We start from the raw sequence: 23811 nt of genomic DNA on the forward strand, positions 1-23811 counted from the left end.
AAACAAATCCGTATTATAAAGAAGGACCTGCGTAGAACTGATCGCAAATTAATGGTAAATTTATTAAATTTCAGGGCTCGTACTGAATAAAATACATTCCGAGTTCATCACATTTAAATCTGAGAAGATCTCAGTTTTGTCTGAAGTTCCTTCCCGTTTCTATTTGTAATATATTTCAGATGACTCAAGGAACCCACGTTTTTAAATAAAGAGTAAAGAATTCACATTTTTAGGTATGTTCTGTTTCGGTCAACACCACACAACAGGATCCCTAAAGCACACTTTAAATATGTGGCAATTCCTGATAGGCCGATAATTAAACATAATTCACGTTATAAAAACGTGGAAACGTAAACATTAATACAACAAGCAGAAAGAAAACACCGTGCAAAAATATCGACATTCATTTCAATTTCCTATAAATGCGTATGTTCACTATATTCAAACACATTTTTTCCAACACTTCAGCAGGCACCACCGTACAACCCGCAGTTATTCCAAAATATTTAAAACCCATTTAAAAACTGCAGAATTTGATTTATTTTTTGGTATAAAATGGACTTTCTTATATAATACTGATTAGTATAACCGGAAGCAGTTTTATTCGAAACAAATGTTCAACGTGTAAAACAAACTCGTGTTGCAAAACGACCGACATCACACTCACGTCTGACATTATTTTCACGCATTATAAATAAGGCAACTTCATGCGGTCTACAGCTTTTTGGAAATCAGTCATTGCGTTCTAATTAAATACAGTACCACCTACAATTCACAAGATCACGAAATATTCACGCAACGAATGAACAGTGAAAAATCTCGAGACAGCGACGCGTGTTAAGCTGCTGGCGTGTGGAAAACACTCAGACACAAACCGCTTCAGCTGCACGCCTACCGTCATACACCGCAAGATTCAAGATTCAAGAGCTCTCCAGGATCTATATCGGTCAGGACACGATGGCTTCTCGGAGGCAGAGTCTAGTTTAATCTGTGAAGCATCCTGACCTGCATAGCTCAACACATCTTCCTTTAAAATCCTGCAGCCAATCAAGGAGAAGATACACACTGAGCAAGGACACATATAAGGGATTGTACAGTAAATGTACACCTCCAAACTGAATATTAAATATTCTCTGATTGTTTTGTTTCCAAATCAAGCACTACTGGGATATGACCTTCCACTTAATTGTCTGATTAATATCCACATAAGGCCTGTTTGTAAGCTCAGTATCCATCCTGGCCAGTCACCTGTCAGCAGTCATCCTCAGAATGGTTGTTGTTCAGGTATTTGAGCAGTCTTCCAGGGAGGGGCAGAGTGGCCAGACGCCGCAACCCCCGCCCTCCCACCTGCTCACGAATTCTTTGTCTGCACAGGTGCATTAGTGGGCGGGGAGATGCTGTAAACACAACGAAGGGGATGGGAAAATCACATCAGCAATTTATGAACAATTATCTTCGTGATCTGCGCCACCTGCCCGATTCGTACCTTGCATATACGGCACATGCACAGCATCACACTTTACGCCATATTGTATGGTGGTGCCTGATTTGTACCACTTTGTCTCGACGTAACTAGATCCTATTATTATTTATTTTTGCTAGATAAGGTTCCTTTTACGGACGGCTTGTAAGCGACCAGCCCAGAAAGGGACATTGTGCCAGATATTCTGATTTTCATTCTTTATGTTCTGTGTTTAATGAAAGTCCTGCACAGCACCTGCACCCAAGTGCACGTTTATGGGTCTTGTTTGGAACCCCAGTCAGGGTCGGGTGACCGTTTATGTCCCTGACGGCTGCCACTGTTATGCAGCAAAGAAAATATGATTAATATGAAATGGCAGGATGAACAGACTGAGCAGTGCCAGAAAATGTAATACAATATACACACTTGAAAATCCAAATCGGGCTGGTGATGCGGTAGCGTCAAGCCTGAGGGTCTAGGTTTGGATTCAGCATCGACAGGGACCAAATCAACCCCTTGCTCCCTACCCCCCCTAAACACACAGTACTTCCACACTATTGATTGGGACGTGATTACTGTCCAAACCCAAACATAGCTCTTCAACATGCTACTGGATTCTTCTAAAACTGAGATGTTATCTAATAGAAAAATGTACAGAAAACGCTGACCCCTGCAGCGTATCCCGTTAATTTTCCCTCCACTAAATTAGCACTTGTGCTTGGTTGCTTCCCAATAGCCGGCGCACTCACCTGACTTGTCCTTGATGGCAGCCCAGCCTTCGAAGCTGTCCAGGTGCTGGAGGAGCCGGGAGCACAGCCGCACGCTGCCCACGTAGTCCAGCAGCAGGTCGATGACGGGTCCTGCCCAGCGGCTCACGGCAGGAGAGGAGATCGCCTCGCAGAACTGGCAGGCAATCGAGCAAGAGGAGAGTTGGGAGGTGAGCCAGGTCACAAGCAGAGTAACCCCAGTCCAAGGCTGGCTGCCATCAATGTTGGCGGCTACCTGCAAGGGGACCGTGCGGGCTTCGTCGGAACTGACGGGGAACACCGGGGTGCTGAAGCGCAGGGTGCTGCTGTTGAAGTCGCCGCTGATGCCGCTGGTCTTGAGAGGAGGGTGTGGGTCGCTGCCGTACTCGCAGCTGAAGAAGGCCTGGGCATCGCAGCCGCCATCCAGGAGGACTCTGAGCAGGGAGGGCTGGTTCATGCAGAAGACTGCGGCGGCTGGGAAAGCTGTAGGGTGGGTGGGGATGCGGACGTCGGGGTCCGCGCCATGCTCCAATAGCAGGGCGACGGTGTCGACGCAGCCCTGCCTGACGGCCAATAGCAGTGGGCTGAAGATGTCCAGGTTCGGGTTGGCGCCGGCCTCCAGCAGCATCGCGGCAGCCTCCGTGTTGCCGTTCGCCACGGTGAAGTAAAGCGGTGTAGAGCGGCGGTCCTCATACTTGCCGGAGTGGTCCCCGGACAGCGTGGCGTTGACGTCGAAGCCGGTCTCGATGAGGACCTCCAGAGCCTCGTCCTGGTTGTGCTCGGCAGCCAGGTGGACCGGGCTGATCCCACAGTTTCGCACGCTGGTCCGACTGGTGACCGGGATCAACAGGGACACGATCCTGCGGGGGGAGGGAGGGACACAGGCCATGTGATTAGAAAAATAATAAAAGTAAGATCAGTGAACGGCCCCCTGGAGTAGGACTAACACACACAATGGGTGTTTAGAGTAGTGTTTCCCAATCCGGTTCTCCAGGACCCACAGACAGTCCACGATTTTGTTCCCTCCCAGCCCCCTACTGTGGGTCCCTGAGGACCGAACTGGAAAACACTGGTTTAGAGAATATTCCCATCAACCATATCTTGAGCATCACTCAGCGACTGAAATTTTTTAATGCTATTATAAAATATATATAAATAATAATATATAGTCTAATTTTCTGCATATACCATTCATATTTAACATTTTTCAGTTATGTTACCATTGCTATACTACGATATTGATACTACAAATATAACAGCAAACAAATTATTAACTCTTAAAAGTCTTACGAACATTTGTACACACTTTATAAACATCTGCCCAGGGCTTATATGCACCTGTATTGGTGTTATATACATCCGAGGAAGTATATATACAAATATATGCCGGCTAACTTGTCCCTGGTGCTGAAGCCCATGAGCTCAGTGTGTCTGTACTTGGTCACACTTACTCATAATGCCCGTGCTGGGCTGCCACATGCAGCGGTAGCAGCCCCGCCTTGGCTGGCCGGTTGGCGTCCGCATTGTGGGTCAGCAGCAGCTCCACAATATCCATGTGACCGTTCCTGCAGGCCTCGTACAGTGCCGTGGCCCCGTCTCCCGCCTGCCCGTTGATGTCAGCACCTGTGGGGCCACATGGCAGAGGTGATCAATTAACCCAGACGTCTCCAGTCTGTGATCCAGTCTCCAGACTATAATCCAGACTTTTGCTCCTGGAAAAATATGAACTGTCTGGCAGGGAGTTGGGAGGGGAGCAAAAACATGGACCGTTTTTGGGTCCCCCAGGATCGGGTTGGAAAACATTGCATTAAACCCTCAGGCTACTCGTGGAACGTGGCCTTGGCTTGCGGAGGCTGTCCCACATGGTTCCGGTACATCCCCAAGCTACAACCTACAATGATTCAGACTCTCGGCTCCAACTGAACAACTGCCGCACCAACATGGAAGGTGAGCAGCTACACAAAGTTCACAGAGTAAGATGGAGCGTAGCTGCTGACACTAGTACCACCTGTATGGCTGACGGGACTCTTGGGCTGATTAGCTACTGAACAGGAAGTGAGATCCAGAAGAGACCCACATGGATTGATAAACTGTTGATCATTGTGCGTGTGATGCAATGGCTTGAAAGGAAAGTTGCGAGAGGAGACCGTGTGAAACAGGGACAGATGGGACAGGCAGGATAAGATAAGAGCAAAGCTTAGATCGCTGAAGGTAAAACCAGTGGCCAGTGTGGTTACCAGGCGTAATCTGAGCTCCTCCTGAGGCATAGATGAGCCATGCCAAAGGGAGTATCTGCAACTGGCAAATGTGCACCAAAGTGATAACAGACCCTGAGAGTCGTGTGTTTTGCATTGCATAAACATTCGAAGCAAGGGTTCCTTGTAGCGTTCACCTCCATTTGTCATTGGGGTTCCACATATACACTGACTTAATTTATCGCATTTGATATCTCAAACATGGTTTCCACTACACCCAACGTGAAGTCATAGAGAATGACCCAAATGGAGCCCCTGAAGTACGGGGAGCTGTTGGAACTCACCATTGTGGATGAGGAATTCCAGGGCCTCTAGCCGCCCGCCCTGAGCCGCCAGGAAAAGGGGCGTAACCCCATACGTGTTGGTGGCGTCCACCTTGGCCCCGGCCTGCACCAGGATCCGGCATATGTCGACGCTGTTGCGACAGGCCGCCTCGTGGAGAGCTGTCCATCCCTGGCTGCAACGCTGGTTCACTCCTCCGCCGAACCTCAGGAGGAGGTCCACAACTTCGGCATTCTCACGCTCGCAGGCTTAGGGGAGGGGGCACAGAGGTTTGTTACATTTGATAAATGGGGGGGGGGGTTTCCAAACTGAAACACATGTTAGCCTCTTCACACGGTCAAGCTGCGTACGCAGGGGAACCTCCAGTAAAGGTTTCAAATCCTGCTGTGGCAGTTGGGATTTTCCCGGATCAAGCCGACAGCTGCGAGGGCTGCAGGCATCAGCACACTAACCTTTGTAAAGAGGGCTCTCTTTGTTTTTGTTACTGATGTCGGGGTCCGCACCGTTCTCCAGCAGCCATTGCACACAGGTCACATGATCGCCAGCTACCGCCAAGAAGACCGGCGTCTGTTCCTGGAGAGTGCGTTTGTCGATTAGTTCCGGCCGCGCTGACGAACAGAGGAGGGACAAGAAAAGTGGTACATAAGGGTGACACGGTAAAGTGAGGGGGATACAGATATAATCAATATTAATGCTACACTGATGGACACTGAGGGGCGACATGGTGGTGCAGTGGTTAGCACTGTTGCCTCACACCTCTGGGACCCGGGTTCGAGTCTCCGCCTGGGTCACATGTGTGTGGACTTTGCATGTTCTCCCCATGTCGTCGTGGGGTTTCCTCCGGGTACTCTGGTTTCCCCTCACAGTCCAAAAACATGCTGAGGCTAATTAGACTTGCTAAATTGCCCATAGGTGTGTGAGTGAATGGTGTGTGTGTGAGTGAATGGTGTGTGAGTGTGCCCTGAGATGGGCTGGCCCCCCATTTGGAAAATGGATGGATGGATGGATGATCCACAGAGGGATTAAGAGAGGGTTTTCAGGGTATGTGAGGGTGTTAGGGGACCACTCAGAGGGGACCACTCACCCTTTAGCAGGACCATGATGCAGTCTCTCTGCCCGTGATACGCCGCCTCGTGCAAAGGCAGCCAACCCTCCCTATTGGCCTGCGTGAGGCTTTTCGGGGATGAAACCACGAGCCTCCGCACCTCTTTTACATCTCCGTTCTTGATCGCCATGACAACCGGGTCCACGGCCCTTAAAGACGCAAACGTGACAACCGTCATCTGTCTTTCGCACAGTTTCATGCCTTAGTATTTCTGCACTGATATATGGCGCGAGCTCTGATGATGTCATCCACCTTCCCATCCACCATACACCATAAAATGCTCTCAGGTCCTCAGACCAAGTTCCTCCGTCTAAAACTCCAGATCCAGACCAGAGTTTGAGAGAAAGCTTGTGATTTATTATTAATATGACAGTACACTGTGTTGGCAAAACAACACAATTCAATGATGATACTCCTCCACGTCAATTAGCATAGATATTGTGCAGGATGTTGTAGGCAAGTCTGAAAATAAATACCTGAAAACCAGTTTTATGGCTTCTGCGCATTGCACTTAATCACGCAAATGCCAGGTGGATGATGTCTTTCGTCTAACAAGTATACAGACACACCTTGATGAATTGATTCCTCTCTGTTCAATTCACCAATTATGTGACATATAAATACCAAACAAATGCTATACAGACGGGATAACTGTGTATGGGCTGATGGGTTAGTGGGCAGGGAGAATTACATATAATTACAAACACACACACACACACACACACACACACTTTCCCTTCATATCTACTGGGAAAACTCTAATCCCAGCATAACAACATTAACCCCTACCCAGACCTAACCTTAACCATAAGTAACAGAACAAAATACAAGGCATTTCGCATTTTTTGTTTTTTTTTTATTGCAGTGACAAACTTTTATAAAATTTAGTTTCCCATTTTTTCAGTCCCCACAAGGTCAAAATAGCATGCTTTCAGTTACATTGTGGGAACATCTGATCCCACACACAAACGGCAAAAACAAAAACTCTCTACGAAAACTCATTACAGATATATGGCATACATCATTTTTAGTTTATACTTTAGTAAACTGTTCGTTAGCATGTGATACATTGATAATACAAACGCTTACTTTAATACAATTGCCCCATATATCAAGTGACCGATGCAATAACAGAAAGCGAGGTAAATAAGGACACTCACTCCTCGGGTTCCGGAGTGACGAAGAGGCTCCCATCCGAACGCTTCCAGGCAATACATCGCTTCCCGTAGCCGGTAACAAAGGAGTAGCTCCTCACTGCACCTTCCGCGTCGCCGCTGTCGCTCCTTTTCCCGCTGGAGCGGAATAACGAGAGATACTCAGCGTAACTAAACCGTGTCATCGTCGGAGCTTCCGTGCTACCCGCCGCCGGCGTGCGGAGCTTTACTGCTGGGGGATGACAACAGGGTCCCAGCTGCGCGATCGGCGACTATTTTGGGTCTCTTTTGATATGCGGAGGGGGGTGGGAGACAGCTGGATGACCATATAAGACAGGGAGAAGCCGACAGCCGCGGCGAGCGAGATAATGCCAAATTTCACTGGGACCTTAGGAGTCCTTTCAGCTTATTTTGCGTGCTTGTTTCAGTGGACGGTCGTTTTGCATGTGACATTGCGCAAACACGGGTGGACCTTACAGTCGGAATAACCGGTATGTTTGGCTATTTGCATGTACTTCACCCGTAAGTACTTCCTCGGAAAGCCTCAGTTATTCTTTAGAATTCCAAAGCCGAGAAAGGAAATTCTGCGAAAGATCTCTGGACAGAGGCAGGCACTAGTGAAAATATAAAACACAAGAATGAAATATAATGCAAAAGTAAACTTTTAATAAAATTTCTCCGTAAGGTCTGAGTTTCGCATTTATTTTGCTTTTGAACATGGTTTGTGTCGGTTGATTTTTTATTTTATTTTTTTCAAAATACAAAACATACAGTTTCTTTTGTCTCATTTTATGACAGGTGCACATCCCAGCGATCGAGTCTATGGTCTGTAGCAGTCACATGCACCAGTCTGTCAAGTCTAAGTCAGCTGCCGCACACAATAGCTCCCTTAGAAGTCTGAAGGGACAGCCTGGTAATCAGTGTTAGCCGTCGCCTGAGAGAAGCTGCAGACCCACTGGAAATATTACCTACGCGATATATATAGTACGCACTTGTTTAATGTGTCCCTTCACAGTTGAAGTACATCCTGAAATTTATCACCGTTATAACCTTTTCTTCAAATGTTTGTAGGAGGTTACTTCCTGGAGCGTGTTCGGTTATCTGACATAGAAGATAAGCACTAAGTCCTTCAGATTGATAATGTGTTCCTTTTATTAGCTGTACTAGTAAATAGTTTCATTTTGTGGGCTTCCTGGACGCAATCACAAACACGTCAGATAATACAAACTTAAAGAGGGAGTGAAATACACGGATAAAGAGGACATTGTACTTAAATTACAAATCTGAGACATTTAAACCACTACAGAAAAAGGGCGTGAAGCTAACTTATAACACTTTACGTGACGGGACATAAATACTTAGCAATAACTCAGTTACTGCTGAAGTACAAACCATGAACAAATATTCCATCATTTTCCAAACCGCTTATCCTACTGGGTCGCAGGGGGTCCGGAGCCTATCGAACGAAGCAAGGAACAACCCCGGATGGGGGGCCAGCTGGGCACATTCACGCACCATTCACTCACACACCTACTTAGCAACTCCAATTAGTCTCAACATGTTTTTTGGACTGTGGGGGGAAACCGGAGTACCCCACGACGACATGGGGAGAACAATTTTACCGAATTAAGAGCTATAGCAAGAAATATAGCAAGTAACTGGTTGGGATAAAACATGCGGCACGATTCATTTATGATGAATTAACATTTTATCGGTATGTAACTAAGACTTCGGTTGTGGTTATTTAATACGTAAATAATAATATAATGTTATATTATTCGTGCCCTGTCAAGTAAAGTGTTACCATTACAGTACTATACCCTTATAATTAACTATGAAGATGGCGCACTAGCGTGGCGACACGCTGAGTCCCACTCTCTTTTGTTTTTTTTCTTGTATTGCACTGCTTTTGTCTTGCGCTGTCTTGTCTTTTATTGCACCGCTATTTTGTCCTTTATTTCACTGCTGCCCTATTGTCCCCACCATCCACCTGTCTTTTGTCTTTCATTACACTGCAGTTTGTCGTACTCTCCCCTCGTGCACCTGTCCCCTCCCCCTGCCCAAGAATTCCACATCTCCTCAGAACACGTGACAATAAAACTTGAACCCTATGACGTGTCACTATAACAATAGGTCGAATGTGAGTAATGGTGTTTAAAAGGAAGAGGGCTGTGGTGTTTCCGTTAATCCCAAATATTCACTTGATTACTTGATTAGTTATAAATAGATGCTGATGAAGGTTTGATGAATGCAGTTATAGCATATTTGACATACATTTCTTAGTCCTTTGAAAAGCACAGATGAGCTTACCTGGAAAAGCTGTTGGTCCTGTTGTTTAACAAGGAGGACCCACCGGCCTGCATGGGCGGCGATGGTGGTGTGTACTGTGTCTCTATGGCTCCTCACTTTGGCCGAAGAGCGTCCCAGGTAGTCAGGAACGATCCAAAGGCAGCACTATAGCGGGGGTGGGTACTGTCCCTCCATAACAGGCCTGGCCAGTCAGTTAGCTATCATTAGCCATTAGCAATTGACAAAATCTCAGCTGCTGTCCCTTACACAAAACAAACAATAACATTTGTTTTCTGGAGACTCCACAACATCTGGTCTTTAACTGATACTATCCATTTGTGGGGATACTTTCCCATAATGATTTTTTTGTTTATGTACTGAAAGCTTTCAGAATTTGTACTCACACAAACACACGCAGCGGTATACCATACAAAAAGCAGCAAATCAAAGGACGTGTAGCCCCTCCTTAAAGCGCAGCTGCATCTGGAGATGATGTGCTCCTGTCTGTCTCGGACATCCTGTGGCTTGACCGCAGCAGCCCCTCATCTCAGCCTGACTGAAGGATGTGGCCCTCCGGAGGATGAAGCTTGAATTACGCCTGCTGGCACTCAATTTTATGCCTGTCACGCTGTACCCTGGGAGTGTCGTTTTGTTCGATATTTGGCAACGTAATTGTTTATGTGAAAGCTTTTAACTGTCCTATCACTATTGAAATGTTTGAACATGCAATTTATAGTAATAGCAAATCAGGTTCATAATTTCAGTGTCTGTTAATTGCAGAGGCGGACATTTCAGGTCCAGAAAATAAAAATCCAGACCAGGATTTTGTTTCAACCAACCACCTGAGTACTATATGACTGTGACTCTTTATACTCAACTGGTTGGTTGAAACAAAATCCCTGTTTGGATTTTTACTTTCTGGACTGGAAATTTCCACCTCTAATTGTTCTATCAAATATGCTGTAGCAGTTACGGCCTGTGTTGTACAATTGTTGTACAATTACGTTGCCTTTACCACAGGTAAAGCTGGATTATACATGCTCAGGTATGTGCTTACCACATAGTTTATCTCATGGGCATGGTTAGGTCCCATTATCTGGGGCTATAGCCCAGAGTACTGTAAGCCTAGTCCCAAGTATTTTACCTCCGATGTCAGTCTTCCTTCAAAAAAACATTCAAGCCTCACATACACCTGACTTAGCCCCCTTTTTTTCAATAGTTATAAACGCCGCTGACTTTTCTCTTTCCATTTTCTATGCTTCTCCCTTTCGATTCTCTTGTAATTCTCTTAAGTCATTCTTTCCTTTGTAAATATTCACAGTAAAAGGGCCTGATTCATGTCAATCAAGGGTTTTTAATCCAAGTTTGTTTTGGCAGATGCACAAATCGCAATTGTCACTTCCTGTCGACAAGATAAGACCTGTGGCAAAATACTTCCCAAGAACAACAGAACTGCACTGAGTGATTTATACATGTCCGACTAATCTTAGTAAACATGACATATTCTGTCATAGTTATAATGAAAACCCCCATCAATGGCACGCAGCAGCTGCTACAAACTACCAGGAGTATCTGTGCCCTGAAAACACAGGACAGATCTTATGGCAAAAATCTGAATGCATGTACAGTCGACTCTTCTGCATAACGACTTTCCCCATCGCGGTTTCGATATATCGTGGGCGTAAGAAATTAATCTGGTTTTGCGAAAGCAGACAACACACAAAAAGTCTAGTAACTCTTAAATGCATAAAATATATGCAAGGTGCTGCTTTACAGCAGCTTCTCACCTGTTATCTCGCAGTGATCTCTTACATATCTTTGCACCTCGCCTTTCTCGTACCTTTTGGACCCGTTTCCTCGCTCGCCAAGTGGACCAAACCATTTTACGTGGTTTTTCCAACCCTAACCCCCCCCCCCCCGCAATGTGGATTAGTCAACTTTACATATATTTATTTGGCAGGGGCTTTTATCTAAAGTGATGTATTTCTGAGATGGTGGAGTCAACAAGTCCCTCGAGCAGCTGAGGGTAAGGGCCTTGCTCAAGGACCAATTAGTGAAGTTACTCTGCTGATCAGGCACAGTGTCCTAACAACACACCACAAACCAGCCCCAGAATGCAATGCACACGCACATATACCATTTTAGTGCAAACTACTATAAATTAATGCGTATCTTTAAGATTGAATGAATAGAATTTTCGTTGAGGTCAGATTCAGTGGAAGAAATTTCAGAAGGGTTTGAATGACTGGAACAATGCGGTGAAATCCACTTTAACTATAACTAGCCAAACAAAAAGGACCCAAACCTACCTTTTCTTGATGAATTGTTTGTTTTCGTCACCGGTGACTTTTTAAGAAGTCTTCTTGTTTACTCCAGCAAGGTCTCCACTATGATTCTGGATGGCCCTTAGAGGCCTATGGGAGCTAGTGACTATTTCTGCTGGAATCACATGGTACTATATATATTAGGCAGGTCCTATTTATAACATTTATTTTGAACCACAATCTGGCTTTGATCTTGGATCCAGCAACAGTACTTAAGCCTTTCCTGCATACTCCACTTAGCACGTCTTACAATAACATTTAATGTTTGAATTTGACTAAAGTCAATTTTATGGTATTTTCATAAGAGAATATGGGAAGGACAAATAGTTATTGCGCTAATTTACAATGCAATTTATTTTTCAGTCATGCAATAGTTGTTATAATAAATTAGTTACTAAATAATTACATTTATTTATTTAGCAAATCTTTTTGTCCAAATCATTGTGCACGTGAGACAAATAGCACAGACACAATGTTATGTCTCCTTTTTAACATTTGAATACCTTATATGGTATCGTGTAGTTACATCTAGATGAATGAAATTTAATCATATCCATATCTGCTATCTGGCTGTGATGCCCCGTGCAAATGCAGTCTAAACAAAGGTCCCCGCTTGTCTATCTGTCTGCTCTGCGGGGAAGTACTCTGCGTTTGTTTCCTATGAAATATAGCGCCTCCGGGGCAGTTGCTATGGTGACGGGGAAACGTTCCCCCCCCATGCATACCTTCCTTCCCTCTGCTTGTTCCCCGGCAACACGTTACAGAAGAAAGCGCAGGCAAGCGGGTAAACACGGGGGCTGGGGAAAAAAGGAATGTCGCGTTCGGGCTCGTCCGGACAGCACCCCTGAACAAGGGCGACCATTTTAATATTTATAACAAGGCCAAAGAGCTGCCTTTAGCTGTAACGGCAGATTTATCCGCAACAAAAATGGGGGAAATGGAAGCCCTATCCTTACCCCATATAAGCTTAAATAAAGACGATCCACGTTTACAACTTAAAGTGGAAAACAGAATGAAAAATATATTTGTGACGCAGATTGAAGAGACCAGGTATGAAATGTTAACGTTTTTCTTCTTTCTCCCACTATCTTTGCACGTATATACGATATTTATAAAGCGTCTAACTATAAAACTTACTAAGCATGTTACACTGCTAACGCGTTGTTGTCTACAGACACGCAATGGACATCTAAGGCTTATCTGTACCCCGTCTGCAGTTAATCAATGTGCCCTTATTATTCAAAATGAAACTTAGGAATGTTTTCGTTCCAGATATAGGGGTGAAAAAAATGAAAATATCAATCATATCCCAATTATCACAGAGGTAAGAAATTTCAAACTTTTAATTTAAACACTGGAGAAGAAGTATGAGACAGTCACATTGCCCTGTGCTGCAAAATAATGACTTAATAATTGACTTAGGCACTGCACTAATAAAGGAGCTTGCTCTTCTGTGAGGAACCATAGTTAGGAAAATGCAATATTTCTCAAATGCTGTTTCTCATATAATGGCAGCAGTGGCGCCTATCATACCCACATCAAACCAGGGGCTCAGCCTTTCATGGGTACTGCTGCTGTGTTATTAGAGTCCTGGCAGGCTCCTGGAGACAGGTGTGAACACACTGCAGAGAACCCTTGTGCTGAGGAAGCAGGTGGAGGCAGACAAGGTGGATGCACAGCTGGCCCTGAAACGCCAGGAGTTCTGGCAGCGCATGCAGGCCCTCGGACGCCGTCGGGCTGAGCTGGAGCTCCAGCAGCAGGAGGTGAGTCTCCATCCACTGGTCGGGAGGCCTAAAAGACTCAGAATAATGTCGGCAGCGAACATCCTGGCTGCTTCCTTATCAGGTCTGAACACTGTCCATTCACCTCTATACAGAACAGAGATCGGGCGGTGAAATTTGAGAAGTTTGTTCAGGACAACAAGGCCAAACGGCAGAGGGCCTTGAGGAAGTACCAGGTGGAGAAAAAGCAGAATGAGCTGAAGGAGACGGAGTGGGAGGAGCTGACACGGCAGCTGCTGGTGCTGGAGGCCAGGTGCAGAAGAAGGGGAATATGTTCATATATCACCTGTAAAACGGTCTGCCTTTATCAGGCTACAAATGCAGAAGCACACAGTAGACGATGAAACCCAATACCCACAATGCTTTGCTACCTAATGGACCACGATACTTTTTAAAACGGCAAAACTTTTTACATCTTCATTTTATCAACTCCTGCAGGCAGCAGCACTTAAAGGAAATGGTGGCCAAATATAAGATTTATGAAGATTATTTACTCAAGGTTTTAGACCAACTTCCTCAAAGTAAGTCTGTTTTGTCAGTCCATGGTACATCAGTGAAGAAACGAAGCACTAGGTGCATGACAGCGAATAGTCCGTTAAATGGACGTCGCTTGCTGCTTCCACCTATTTGCACAGACTCCTTGGAGTATGGTACAGACTCGCCGATAACTCCAATCATCCGGCGGCACGAGACGCTGTCCCTGACACGCAGTGACCTGCTGGAGCACCTCTGCAAAATGACGGAGAGGCTGGAGCAGAGCCAGCACAGCCTGGAGGCCCTCAGGCGGGACCATAACATCAGCAGGCTGGTGAGCCTCACGCCAACCATCTTTTCTCCCCCTACATTAATGCACGACCTGTCACAACTTATGAACCTTTTGACCGACAATAAATTTACCATACTGGGGCAAATCTAAGCTCTATTGGACTTCCACCCTGAGTAGGCTACCAGGATGATCATTCTTATTGCTGAGGTGGCATTAAGAGATGATGTCAGTTGTTCTGCCGATCTTGCAGATGACCAACAGAAAGCTGTCTGAGCTACAGGCTGAATGGGACAAGGCCAAGGAGAGGACCAAACAGCTGGAGATGAACCTGCAGATGCGTCAGGACCAGTCGAGGGAATGGGTCAGCACACAGTCGACCCTGTAAATGTAACTGTGAAATCCCTACATTATACTACTCTGGGTTCTTATTTATATAAGTTTTTACTGGTCTCCTGCTAGATTGAGGAGATGGGGAGTCTTCTGATAGCAATCAGGAACCTGGGAGAGCAGTGCCACCTACAGCATTATGGGCCATTGGAGAACTTGGATCTTTTAACCACGATGGACATGATTAAGGTGAATGAATGAATCAATCAATTTAATTATTCTGTTATTACAATAACAGGTAGAACAACCCCAAATTTGCATAAACATCAATTTAGCAAATACTTTATTCCAAAGCAAAATACTGCTTTTTGAAAAAGCAGGATCAAACGACCCCTTGAACAATTGGGAGTTGAGGACCTTATTCATGGGCACAACAGTGACATCACTCTGCTGACCCTAAACCAGCGACCTTCCAGTCACAGGAACACTGTCCCAACCCACTGAACCACACAGCGCCCCCTATTGATAGTTGTGGGCATTATTACATTGATAGACTACCTGCAAGTTTAAAAGCAAATGATCAGATGGTCCAACCATGACCATTTTGTCAAACATCTGCTCACAGGAGTTCATGGTGCAGAAATCTGATGTGGAGAAAAGAGTGACACGTTCAGTGGACCTGAGCTCAAATCGGACTGGCGCAGCCATCCGGGGAGCGAAAGTGACATCTTTTAAAAGCCCCAGTAAGGCACTGCTGAAGACCAGTGGGAAGAACAGCCTGGCGAGCATGTCAAGAACGTGACAGCATGATTGCAAGGCACACTCAGCATCATGCTCATTTTCTTGGAAATAAATTTGTCCTGAGGGCTGGGTCGAGTTGTAATGCATTGTGTCATTATGTAAGGGGATGTATTGGTGATATATTCACTTCCAGATGACACACTATGCTTGCTATCCATTTTGCTTCATCCCTTTGTATTACATTAAAGGATTTCAGTCATTTATATATATTATATATACACACGCGCGCGCGTATGTGTGTGTGTGTGTATATATATATATATATATATATATATATATATATATACATACATACATACATACATACATATATATATATATATATATATATATATATATATATATATATATATATATATATATATACACACACACGTACAGATATATACAAATACACGTACAAATACGTAGAAATATAGAAACAGCGTCGTCATCACTTATACCGAGTGTTGTCAAAGATCATAAAGTGCAAAATTCAGCACTTTTGTCGTTCTCCTACGGTGGTATTTAAAGTGTTACAAACAGCGCCGTTGGTTTCATTTTCAATGCGGTCCCTTTAAAAGGCCATCTCGATAACTTAGCCGCCCGTCTATATGCCTGTTTAATAAGCTGTAGGTGCAATAAAAAGTATGAGGGATTTCGTGTTAATGTTATCGTAAGAATTACTGTTATTTCGTTACTTTAAAAAATCAATAACTTCTGAGATCTTGGTTACGGTCGTTATTCAGCGGTGGTTAGTTTCATTCTTAGGCGGATCATGGCGTCTCGCGACCAAAGACTTTAAAATTAGCCTGAAAAGAAACTTAGTTATCGTTTTACTAAGATATAGTGGTTATCTGCATTTGTGTCTTGAAATGGTACTGGCATTATTGAAGACAGCCCACTGGACAATCGTTAATCAGCTACGAAGAAATGTGGTAAATGGACGAGAAGTACATTTTTGAACCACAGGAAATCTCTACAGCACTACCGGAGAATCCTGAAGATAGAAAATATCAGGTAGAATAACAGCCGTATTTAGCTGCAGAAACTGAGATTGATTTGTCTTCCCGTGCTAAGCTGGTATAGCCCATTTTTAAACTTTAATTAACCTAATGCTTGTGTTCTCAAAGGAACTCTGTACCCAATACGCATTAATAAGAAGAATCAGGGGAGATGGCAACTGTTTCTACCGAGCCGTTGCCTTTGGGTGTCTGGAGTCATTTAAACACACAGAGGGCATGCATATGTAAGTAGGGTGACCACCTATCATTTAACTAATCCGTGGTCGGAAAAGCATGCAGGTATGTAACCTGGTTTCGGTCGCTAGGGGGCGTGTGGACAACGACGCACATGCGCATACGCTCTCTTCTATTCCCGTAGGTTCAGAGACACCGTGCTGCGGAGCAGTACCGCGCTTACAATCTCCGGTATTTCGGAGGACCGTTTCAGATCCTTGTTTAGCACAGTGAGTGCACATCCGACCTCGAGTCGGCAGCTTCACTCAATGCTGTCTGTTTTCTCGTCTGTAACGGCAGCACGTTTCAACAGAATCCAGTATGAATGTAATGATGATTCGTGTTCCATTCTGACATGGCCCACGTTTGTAACCTTCCCAAAAATGCCGGCATAGTTTGTTAACGTCGTGGAGCGCGTTGAAGCAGACCCGCATGGCAACACTCTGTTAGAAATGTTCAACGAGCAGACGACCTCAGACAGCGTGGTCCAGTACCTACGGCTCCTCACCTCAGCCCACCTGCAGAATCACAGCGAACGCTTCCAGCACTTTGTAGAAGCACCCAACCTGAAAGCATACTGCACCCAGGTCAGTGTTTGGGCTGCGTTTCCTAAACAGCTGGAAGTTACAAGTGGAGAGGTTGTGGAAAAAAAAGATTTATTTACTGTTCAATAACGGGTAACTTGTCTTGAATGTTTTGCAAGTGCTTCCCTCTAGTGGCAGTTCAATAGATAAGCCAACAAGAATCTTGTGTTTTCTGTAACTACCTATTGTACTGTATTTGTTTTGGCAGCAAACCTGCCCGAGGGCACGGCTTTGTTTCATTTTTATGTCTGATGAGTGGCATTCTGTTCTGCACCATTAGGAGGTGGAGAACATGGCGATGGAATGTGACCACGTGGAGATCCTTGCCCTGTCAGAAGCCCTGGGTGTGACCATCAGGATCGTTTCTGTTGAGGGAGGCAGCGGAAGCCTCGTTTTCCATACCATTCCAGATCAAGTGGAAGCCACTCTGCACCTTCTCTACAAGAACTCCCACTATGATTTGCTATACCCAGTTTCTCCTCGTTAACATTGCCGTCACATTTTGCCTGTGGACCCATTTGTGTTAAATAAAACCGTCTCGCTAACCTAGGAGGAAAATTCTGGATGCATAATACATGGAAACTTCACAAGTTTTCAACACCGTCGGGGAAAATATGTCCCGCGATCACAGCTGTTTGCGTAGCGGGAGCTATTTCAGACTTGAAATTCACAGCTATGTGTGGATTCAAAGAAAATGACTTGTTTGAAAGAACTATTCTTTTTATAGAACAGTATTACAAATACTTCATAATGCATCTGTCCAAATTAAAGTTTTTAAAAAGCTGAATCAATCTTGCTGCTGTTTCTTCTTCTTCTTCATGTTCCTCTGTTTCTCTCTTTCCTTCCCTCGCTGGCTGCTCAGGCTCTCCAGGGCACTCTCATACTTGGCCAACGGTAGGTCGGGCAGTGCCAGTTTCCCCATCTGCGTGGGGTACTTGGTCCTCATCACGTTCTTGAAGACAGGCTGCTGCAACAGGTACTTGAGGTGTTTCTTGAGGCTTTTTACCATCTTCTGCTGTTGCTGCTCCTCATGTGTGTCCTTCCTCCCTCCTGGGAGGGTAAAAAAAAAAAGCACGGATGGGATTTTAAAACCAGCATGTCAGTGCGGATAATAAACATTTTTCAGGGAAAGGTTTAGCCGTCCATTTCCACAGGCTGCATGTACGCTATGTTTGTGATGACTACTTAGTCTCCAATTACATCCCGCCTCAAAACTAACTGATCGTTAATAAATACCTAAGATTGACATTATTCAGTTTGTTCAGAGAGGAGTGTCCCCTTCTGTACGAGAGCTTGCGCGAATCCGAAGAGAAAACGATTACCCAGGAGAACGTCGTCGTCCAACTCAAGCTCGAGTGCCTCCGCTGCTTGCTTGAACCAGGAGTTGTGATGCTTCTCTCTGCTGTTGTGGTACTCGATCTTCTCGATCTTCCTCGCCAGGTTGACACGCTCCTACGAAAGCGGTTAGCGTTAACTCATCCGGATGAGGGTATACGGGCAGGACCATCTCATCACTCTGAAAACGGAAGGAAACGGGATACCTTGATTTCTGCCATGCACTTAGTCTGTACGGGAAACAGTGGGAGCTCTTCATCCTTTCCAAGCGTCCTGTATATTTTCTTGAAGTTTATCATGTCGTCCGGACCAATCAGAAGCAGACTGAGGCCCTCTTTCGCGGCTCTTGCCGTGCGGCCGCTGCGGTGCACATACGTTTCTGATGTCCGAGGCACCTGAAACGGTAAGACCGCGATAAGGGGTCTGGTGACGGGTTAACCTCACTGGGCCACGCAGATATCTGCAGCGACAGACCTGATAGTGGATCACATGCTGGACGTCGGGAATGTCCAGGCCTCGAGCTGCCACATCTGTAGTGAGGAGGACACAGCTGTCCCAAAGAAGGACATGGTTATTGTCCATGCATCGATAAAGAAGAAATGAGCCGTGAAGAAAAGGAACCACTGAATTCATTCCAGTGATTTTAACAGTGGTGAAGACATATATACCACGAGTTTTACTGCTCTGACTATCCATTCGGTCGATTAACCAATTACCTATTCTTCTCAGCAAACCTCTCCAAGTTCTTGAGCCGCTGTTTCTGGTGCATGTTGGCGTGCAGAGGCAGAGGTGTGCACTCCAGGATGGTGAGCAATGAGGACAGGCGCTTGATGCAGTCGATGCTGTTGGCGAACACCATGGTGCGGCCTGGGTACTGGAGCAGAAAGTAGTAGAGGTAGAAGTCCTTCTCATCCTTGTCGCAGTGGATTCGCGTCTCCGTCAGCGTTTCCACCGTGGCCTCCTTCCGGGTTAGATCAACGACCTTGGGCTTGGCCTTGATGCCCACTTTCTCCATGAGACTCTCCAGTTTGCCGTGATGGACTACGTTCTTGCTCTTCTTCTGGAATATGCGGCTGGGAAGCTGGTGCACCATGGTCAGCGTGGCAGAGAACACAAATGTCTGTCTTTCAGGACTGAAGTGAGAGTTGTTCAGCATTTCCAAGAGGTTCTCCAGCTCGGCAAAGTGGCCCTTTTCCACCATGCGGTCTGCTTCATCAATAACAAGGCTCCTAGTCGACATAAACAGCACAGCATTCAATAGAGTTCACTCATGTAGTGTTACATGTACATAAGAGTCTTGTACATACGATACGTCTTCTAAATATTTATTCCAAGCTCAAATGAACCACCCCATCATGGTACCTGAGCTGTCTGAGGTTCTGGAGGTGTGGGTGTCTTTCCTTAATCAGCTCCCAGAGGCGACCAGGAGTGGCAATCACGATTTCAGGCCGACGTTTCAGTATCCTGTTCTGCTTTTGTGGGGCCATCCCGCCGACAACAATGGCCGTCTTTATACCTTAATCAGGAGAGAAGAAATTATATCATTATCATATTGAGTTTGACTTGGTTATGTTGCATTCCAAGGCAGATCAATGCGGTTCCAGCACCATGTGTCCAGTACACTGTAGTGTTTAAACAAAGCAGTAGAATGGAGGTAAATGGTCTGACATAGAACTGCACCCACGTACCTGTGAACTGAGCCACTGCATCCACGTGGTGCTTCACCTGAACAGCGAGCTCCCGCGTTGGCGTGAGGACCAATCCCAGCAGAGGCTGTTTCTGACTGGCTTGGGTCTTCGTTGTGCTCATCTCATCAGCAGCATCAAAAACCTCCACATCCTCAATGACTTTAACACACCCTAGCTCCTGAGAATGGAAGTCTTCATCATCATCATCATCATCTGTCTGTGTATTTTCCTCCTCTTCGTCGTCATCAGCACCCTGCAGTTTGGTTTCTTCTTCATCCTCATCTGGCTCTTGCTCTGCTTCCTCATTGTGTTCTCCTGTCTGCACTTCCTCTTCCTTGGGGACTGGGCTGAGATCACTTCCAGGTGGCACCTGGCCCATCACCTCCTGTCTTTTTCTCCACTGCAAGATGGTGTGAATCATAGGAATCGCAAATGCCAGTGTTTTACCACTTCCTGTCAAGGTAAAGGTATTTGAATTGAGATCATCACATCCTTCCCCTGGATTTCCTACACTAATGTAATCGAACAGAGTTTATGATAGAAAAATATTATAATCTGCTCCCTGAGGTTGATGACAGGAGCCATAGCATCTTAGCTTGTTGCATTTTTTCCATACAGTCATTAAAATCCAAATGATGAAACACCACGAGAATTTAAACTTTCCCCACCAGATGTAAAAGGTTTTTTACAACTTAATTTTTCACAAAGTCACTGACATCAGGGATACTCATACTGACTCATCCCCAATCACCTTAAATCAATGTTTCCCAATCCGGTCCTTGAGGACCCACAGACAGTCCATGTTTTTGCTCCCTCCGATCAGCTTGGATGTGCAAAAATATAGACACTTTGGCAGGCAGGTCGGAAGGAGTTAAAACGGACTGACTGGGTCTCCGAGGACCAGATTGAGAAACTACGTTAATTCAACAGGGAGGCAGATCATTACTATGATGAGGTATCAACTCACCAGTCTCAGCAGCTCCCAGAATGTCCATCTTGTCCCTGATGGCAGAGGGCAGGGTCAGAGCTTGAATGGGTGTAGGAGAGCTGAAGCCAAGGCAGCCTAGAGCCTGCAGCACCGGTTCTGGGACTAACAGATCTTTCCATGCCGACAAGTCTGTCTCTCGGTCTAAGGAGTGAGAGAGTCTCACATTGGTCCAGTTCTTGGGCTTCTTCTTGGGAGGCAGAGTGACTTTTGCAGGCGTCTCTTCTCCTGTAACTTCCTTTGCTTTCTGTGCTCCTGCTTCCTTCGTCTTTTTCACCTTCTTTCTGTTCTTGTTCTTTGTCGGCTTTGTTAGATCGCTCAGGCTGTCCACCTCAGGTGCCACCACAGTCTCTTCTGACTTGCTGTCATCAGGCTCCTGGGTACCTTCTTCCTCACGCTCGCCATTCTCTTCTCCCTCAGCTACCTCCTTCAGCTTTGCTGTCTTTTTCTTCTTTTTTTTCGCCGGTGTTGTCAACTCCATTTCGGAGGTCCCCTCGCCGCTGCCCTCTCTGTCACGGGCTGATCTTTTCTTTGCTGCCCTGCCCTTCTCCTTTTTCTTGTTCTCCTTTATGGCAGCCTTAGAATCCACCAGGCGATAATTCGTCAGCTCCTCAAAGCACACCAGTCCATCCATATTTTCCTCGGAGAAAACACTGGGATCAAGCTGCACCGCCTGCCAGGTGCCCCTCACCTGGATCCCACGCTTCTTTGGTTTCATCGCACACCTACACTCCTTTTTCTTACACTGAATACTCAGGGTCTTCTTGCTCCTGGGAACATTTATATATGTATTTTACACACAAATCAGTATAGGATTACCAACAAGATCATTTGTTGAACTTCCATCACATTTTACATCAAGGTATGGGGTCAACATTGGGGGGACCAAGGCCATAATTATAATACATGGGTGGGGGGGGGGGGGTACATTGTGAGTACATCTGAATACTGGAGCGGACGTGCTCCTCCAATATATTTTATATTAATATATATTATAATTACTGCCATGCTTTATATACTGTTCTTGAAGTGGCATTCAGCGTTGGCAGAAAACACCGTTTCTTCTATTTAAAGAAGTCATAAATATAAAATTTGAACCTGAAAAGCAAGTAAACGTTTTACAGTATATCGGTTTAAATTCATAATGATAATCATCATGATCAAACAGGCCAGTACAATACAGTACTGTACCTTGCATTTCAGGTGGAAATAAAAATCGAAGCATTAAATACAACTATTAGCAGTTAAAATGATACTGAGAACAAAAACAACTCATTAAGATATATATTATATAAATATATTATGCTGATTCATACTTACAGTTCAAATTTTACGGTGTTCTACTTCAAACTTAGATATTTAAACGTACACGCACGGAGAAATACAACCCCACGCCACATGCGAACGCAGCCATTCGAGTCAAGGTCACGTGAACAGCCTCTGAGCCAATCCGAAGGCACAGGATGATCGTTAACCAATCAGGATCCAACTTAATAACTTTATTGTCAGTCAGTACAAGAACACGGACAGCACGCTCATTAATCTTACAGGACCTTAAAATATGCAGCAGAAATCACCATATTAGTTGTAACTTCAATTATGCAGCCTGAGTGGTGTGTTATATTAATTTCATGGTGTATGTCAATAAAAAGCTGTCATTATCAAAAGTGTGTTAAATATTAACTTTAGCATTATCCTATCTCCTTAATATTTCTATATACATATTTCATCATATTAATTACGATCGGTGGCGATTTTCTTTCACTGCACCATTTAATCCTTTAATGATCGCATCTCTTAAATTCCTGGGACCACCACGCAGTGACGCACGCTAGCGCAGTAAGTTTCCCAGCTGGCGGCTGCCTGGCTCTCGCGCCTCGTCTCCATGGAGACCCTCCAGTCGCTGTTTGCCGGGGAGCCGCCGTTTGCTGCGTGGTGCCTGTACGGGTGTGTGTGTGTTTGTGTGTGTGCGGGGGGGGGGACCGTGAATATTTAACCGAAAGCTTCTGCTCTCTGGAGGCTTCAGAGCCAGACCAAGATGTGGGCAGTATAGATTTGAAGCTGCTCGCTGTCGCCGTTCACTCGAATTTGATTGTTTTATAATAAGAAGAACAATCGTTTTTATTAATATTTTGTTTACGCTGGTAGTTATTTCCTCGTCGTACCGCTGAAGTACATGTCACCTTCTTTATTCCTGATTCATTTATTTACCCGCTGGAATCTGAATCACTGGATAACTTAAAACGGAAGAAACTGGGGTTGAGGCGCTGTGGCGGGGGATCAACGGGGGAAACACCATGTTATGTAACGTTACTCGGACAGACCACAAATCTGGAGTCTGGGGATAGTAATATACCAAGGTGGAGAAGTGACAAGACCGTTCCTTGTATTACTAGTGATCGTCGGTAACTAGTCTTGCTAGACCCGCTTTGAGAGTCACGCACGATCTGCATCATTCTAGTGCAGCTTATGAGCGCAAACCGGGCTCACCTTGGACACGTCCGGGCACCATGTAGTCATCACTTATAAATCAAGTTTACCTCATCGACGTGAAACTTCGTGCCCGAAGGGAGGACCATGCGAGAAGGCGGCCGCCGCCTCACCGCTGGCAAGGCGGACTGAAACCGACGGGCAGTCTTCAGCTGAAACCGATCTGACACCACATCGGTCCTTAGGGTCGGGGGCTTCGTGGGTGGATCGCACCTTTTTC

At 45.4% G+C, this 23811-nt stretch overlaps 4 protein-coding genes across 9 annotated transcripts; 2 read left to right on the top strand and 2 right to left on the bottom strand.

Annotated features, from left to right (window-relative positions):
- Positions 1-43: 43 nt before the first annotated feature.
- On the bottom strand, positions 44-11754 carry LOC125707890 (ankyrin repeat and SOCS box protein 2-like). Of its 5 annotated transcripts, XM_048975305.1 has the most exons (11): positions 11603-11754; positions 9315-9495; positions 7011-7142; positions 5830-5999; positions 5198-5353; positions 4748-4993; positions 3660-3831; positions 2465-3068; positions 2212-2365; positions 1249-1397; positions 44-1037 (listed from the first exon to the last, which is right to left on the bottom strand). In XM_048975305.1, exons 2-10 carry the CDS (start codon positions 9365-9367, stop codon positions 1252-1254), a joined length of 1833 nt encoding a protein of 610 aa, XP_048831262.1. In that variant the 5' UTR covers positions 9368-9495; positions 11603-11754; the 3' UTR covers positions 44-1037; positions 1249-1251. The 5 variants fall into 5 exon arrangements, with proteins under 5 accessions (XP_048831262.1, XP_048831258.1, XP_048831259.1 ...); XM_048975301.1 differs by having other exon boundaries at positions 44-1397; XM_048975302.1 differs by having other exon boundaries at positions 44-1397; positions 9315-11195; positions 11603-11743.
- Positions 11755-12295: 541 nt separating this feature from the next.
- On the top strand, positions 12296-15367 carry si:ch1073-416d2.4 (coiled-coil domain-containing protein 42 homolog). Its single transcript, XM_048975617.1, has 9 exons — positions 12296-12667; positions 12890-12941; positions 13204-13380; positions 13494-13651; positions 13837-13919; positions 14034-14206; positions 14415-14525; positions 14624-14740; positions 15117-15367. The coding sequence occupies exons 1-9, from the start codon at positions 12546-12548 to the stop codon at positions 15291-15293; spliced, it is 1170 nt and encodes a 389-aa protein (XP_048831574.1). The 5' UTR covers positions 12296-12545; the 3' UTR covers positions 15294-15367.
- Positions 15368-15759: 392 nt separating this feature from the next.
- Positions 15760-17880, top strand: LOC125706970 (ubiquitin thioesterase OTUB2-like). Its single transcript, XM_048973812.1, has 5 exons — positions 15760-16291; positions 16405-16520; positions 16655-16739; positions 16905-17096; positions 17374-17880. The coding sequence occupies exons 1-5, from the start codon at positions 16214-16216 to the stop codon at positions 17578-17580; spliced, it is 678 nt and encodes a 225-aa protein (XP_048829769.1). The 5' UTR covers positions 15760-16213; the 3' UTR covers positions 17581-17880.
- On the bottom strand, positions 17793-23779 carry ddx24 (DEAD (Asp-Glu-Ala-Asp) box helicase 24). Of its 2 annotated transcripts, none has more exons than XM_048973806.1 (9): positions 23642-23779; positions 21084-21871; positions 20117-20569; positions 19791-19944; positions 19145-19657; positions 18903-18978; positions 18635-18823; positions 18416-18545; positions 17793-18143 (listed from the first exon to the last, which is right to left on the bottom strand). In XM_048973806.1, the coding sequence occupies exons 1-9, from the start codon at positions 23644-23646 to the stop codon at positions 17881-17883; spliced, it is 2571 nt and encodes an 856-aa protein (XP_048829763.1). In that variant the 5' UTR covers positions 23647-23779; the 3' UTR covers positions 17793-17880. The 2 variants fall into 2 exon arrangements, with proteins under 2 accessions (XP_048829763.1, XP_048829764.1); XM_048973807.1 differs by lacking the exon at positions 23642-23779 and adding an exon at positions 22422-22555.
- Positions 23780-23811: the final 32 nt, after the last annotated feature.

Source organism: Brienomyrus brachyistius, chromosome 14 (genome assembly GCF_023856365.1).
Source record: "Brienomyrus brachyistius isolate T26 chromosome 14, BBRACH_0.4, whole genome shotgun sequence".
In the NCBI taxonomy this organism is placed as follows: Eukaryota; Metazoa; Chordata; class Actinopteri; order Osteoglossiformes; family Mormyridae; genus Brienomyrus; species Brienomyrus brachyistius.

Coding starts and splice junctions, on each gene's coding strand:
- LOC125707890 (XM_048975305.1), bottom strand. CDS start 9,367: ATGCAGGCCGGTGGGTCCTCCTTGTTAAACAACAGGACCAACAGCTTT. Junction 2,366..2,464: donor CCCGCACGGTCCCCTTGCAG/GTAGCCGCCAAC, acceptor ATTGCCTGCCAG/TTCTGCGAGGCGATCTCCTC. Junction 1,398..2,211: donor TGCCATCAAGGACAAGTCAG/GTGAGTGCGCCG, acceptor TTGTGTTTACAG/CATCTCCCCGCCCACTAATG.
- si:ch1073-416d2.4 (XM_048975617.1), top strand. CDS start 12,546: ATGGGGGAAATGGAAGCCCTATCCTTACCCCATATAAGCTTAAATAAA. Junction 12,942..13,203: donor ATATCCCAATTATCACAGAG/GTAAGAAATTTC, acceptor CTGTGTTATTAG/AGTCCTGGCAGGCTCCTGGA. Junction 13,652..13,836: donor CTGCTGGTGCTGGAGGCCAG/GTGCAGAAGAAG, acceptor CAACTCCTGCAG/GCAGCAGCACTTAAAGGAAA.
- LOC125706970 (XM_048973812.1), top strand. CDS start 16,214: ATGGACGAGAAGTACATTTTTGAACCACAGGAAATCTCTACAGCACTA. Junction 16,521..16,654: donor CACACAGAGGGCATGCATAT/GTAAGTAGGGTG, acceptor CTATTCCCGTAG/GTTCAGAGACACCGTGCTGC. Junction 17,097..17,373: donor TGAAAGCATACTGCACCCAG/GTCAGTGTTTGG, acceptor CTGCACCATTAG/GAGGTGGAGAACATGGCGAT.
- ddx24 (XM_048973806.1), bottom strand. Junction 18,824..18,902: donor AGCATGTGATCCACTATCAG/GTCTGTCGCTGC, acceptor TTACCGTTTCAG/GTGCCTCGGACATCAGAAAC. Junction 18,546..18,634: donor AGTGCATGGCAGAAATCAAG/GTATCCCGTTTC, acceptor CCGCTTTCGTAG/GAGCGTGTCAACCTGGCGAG.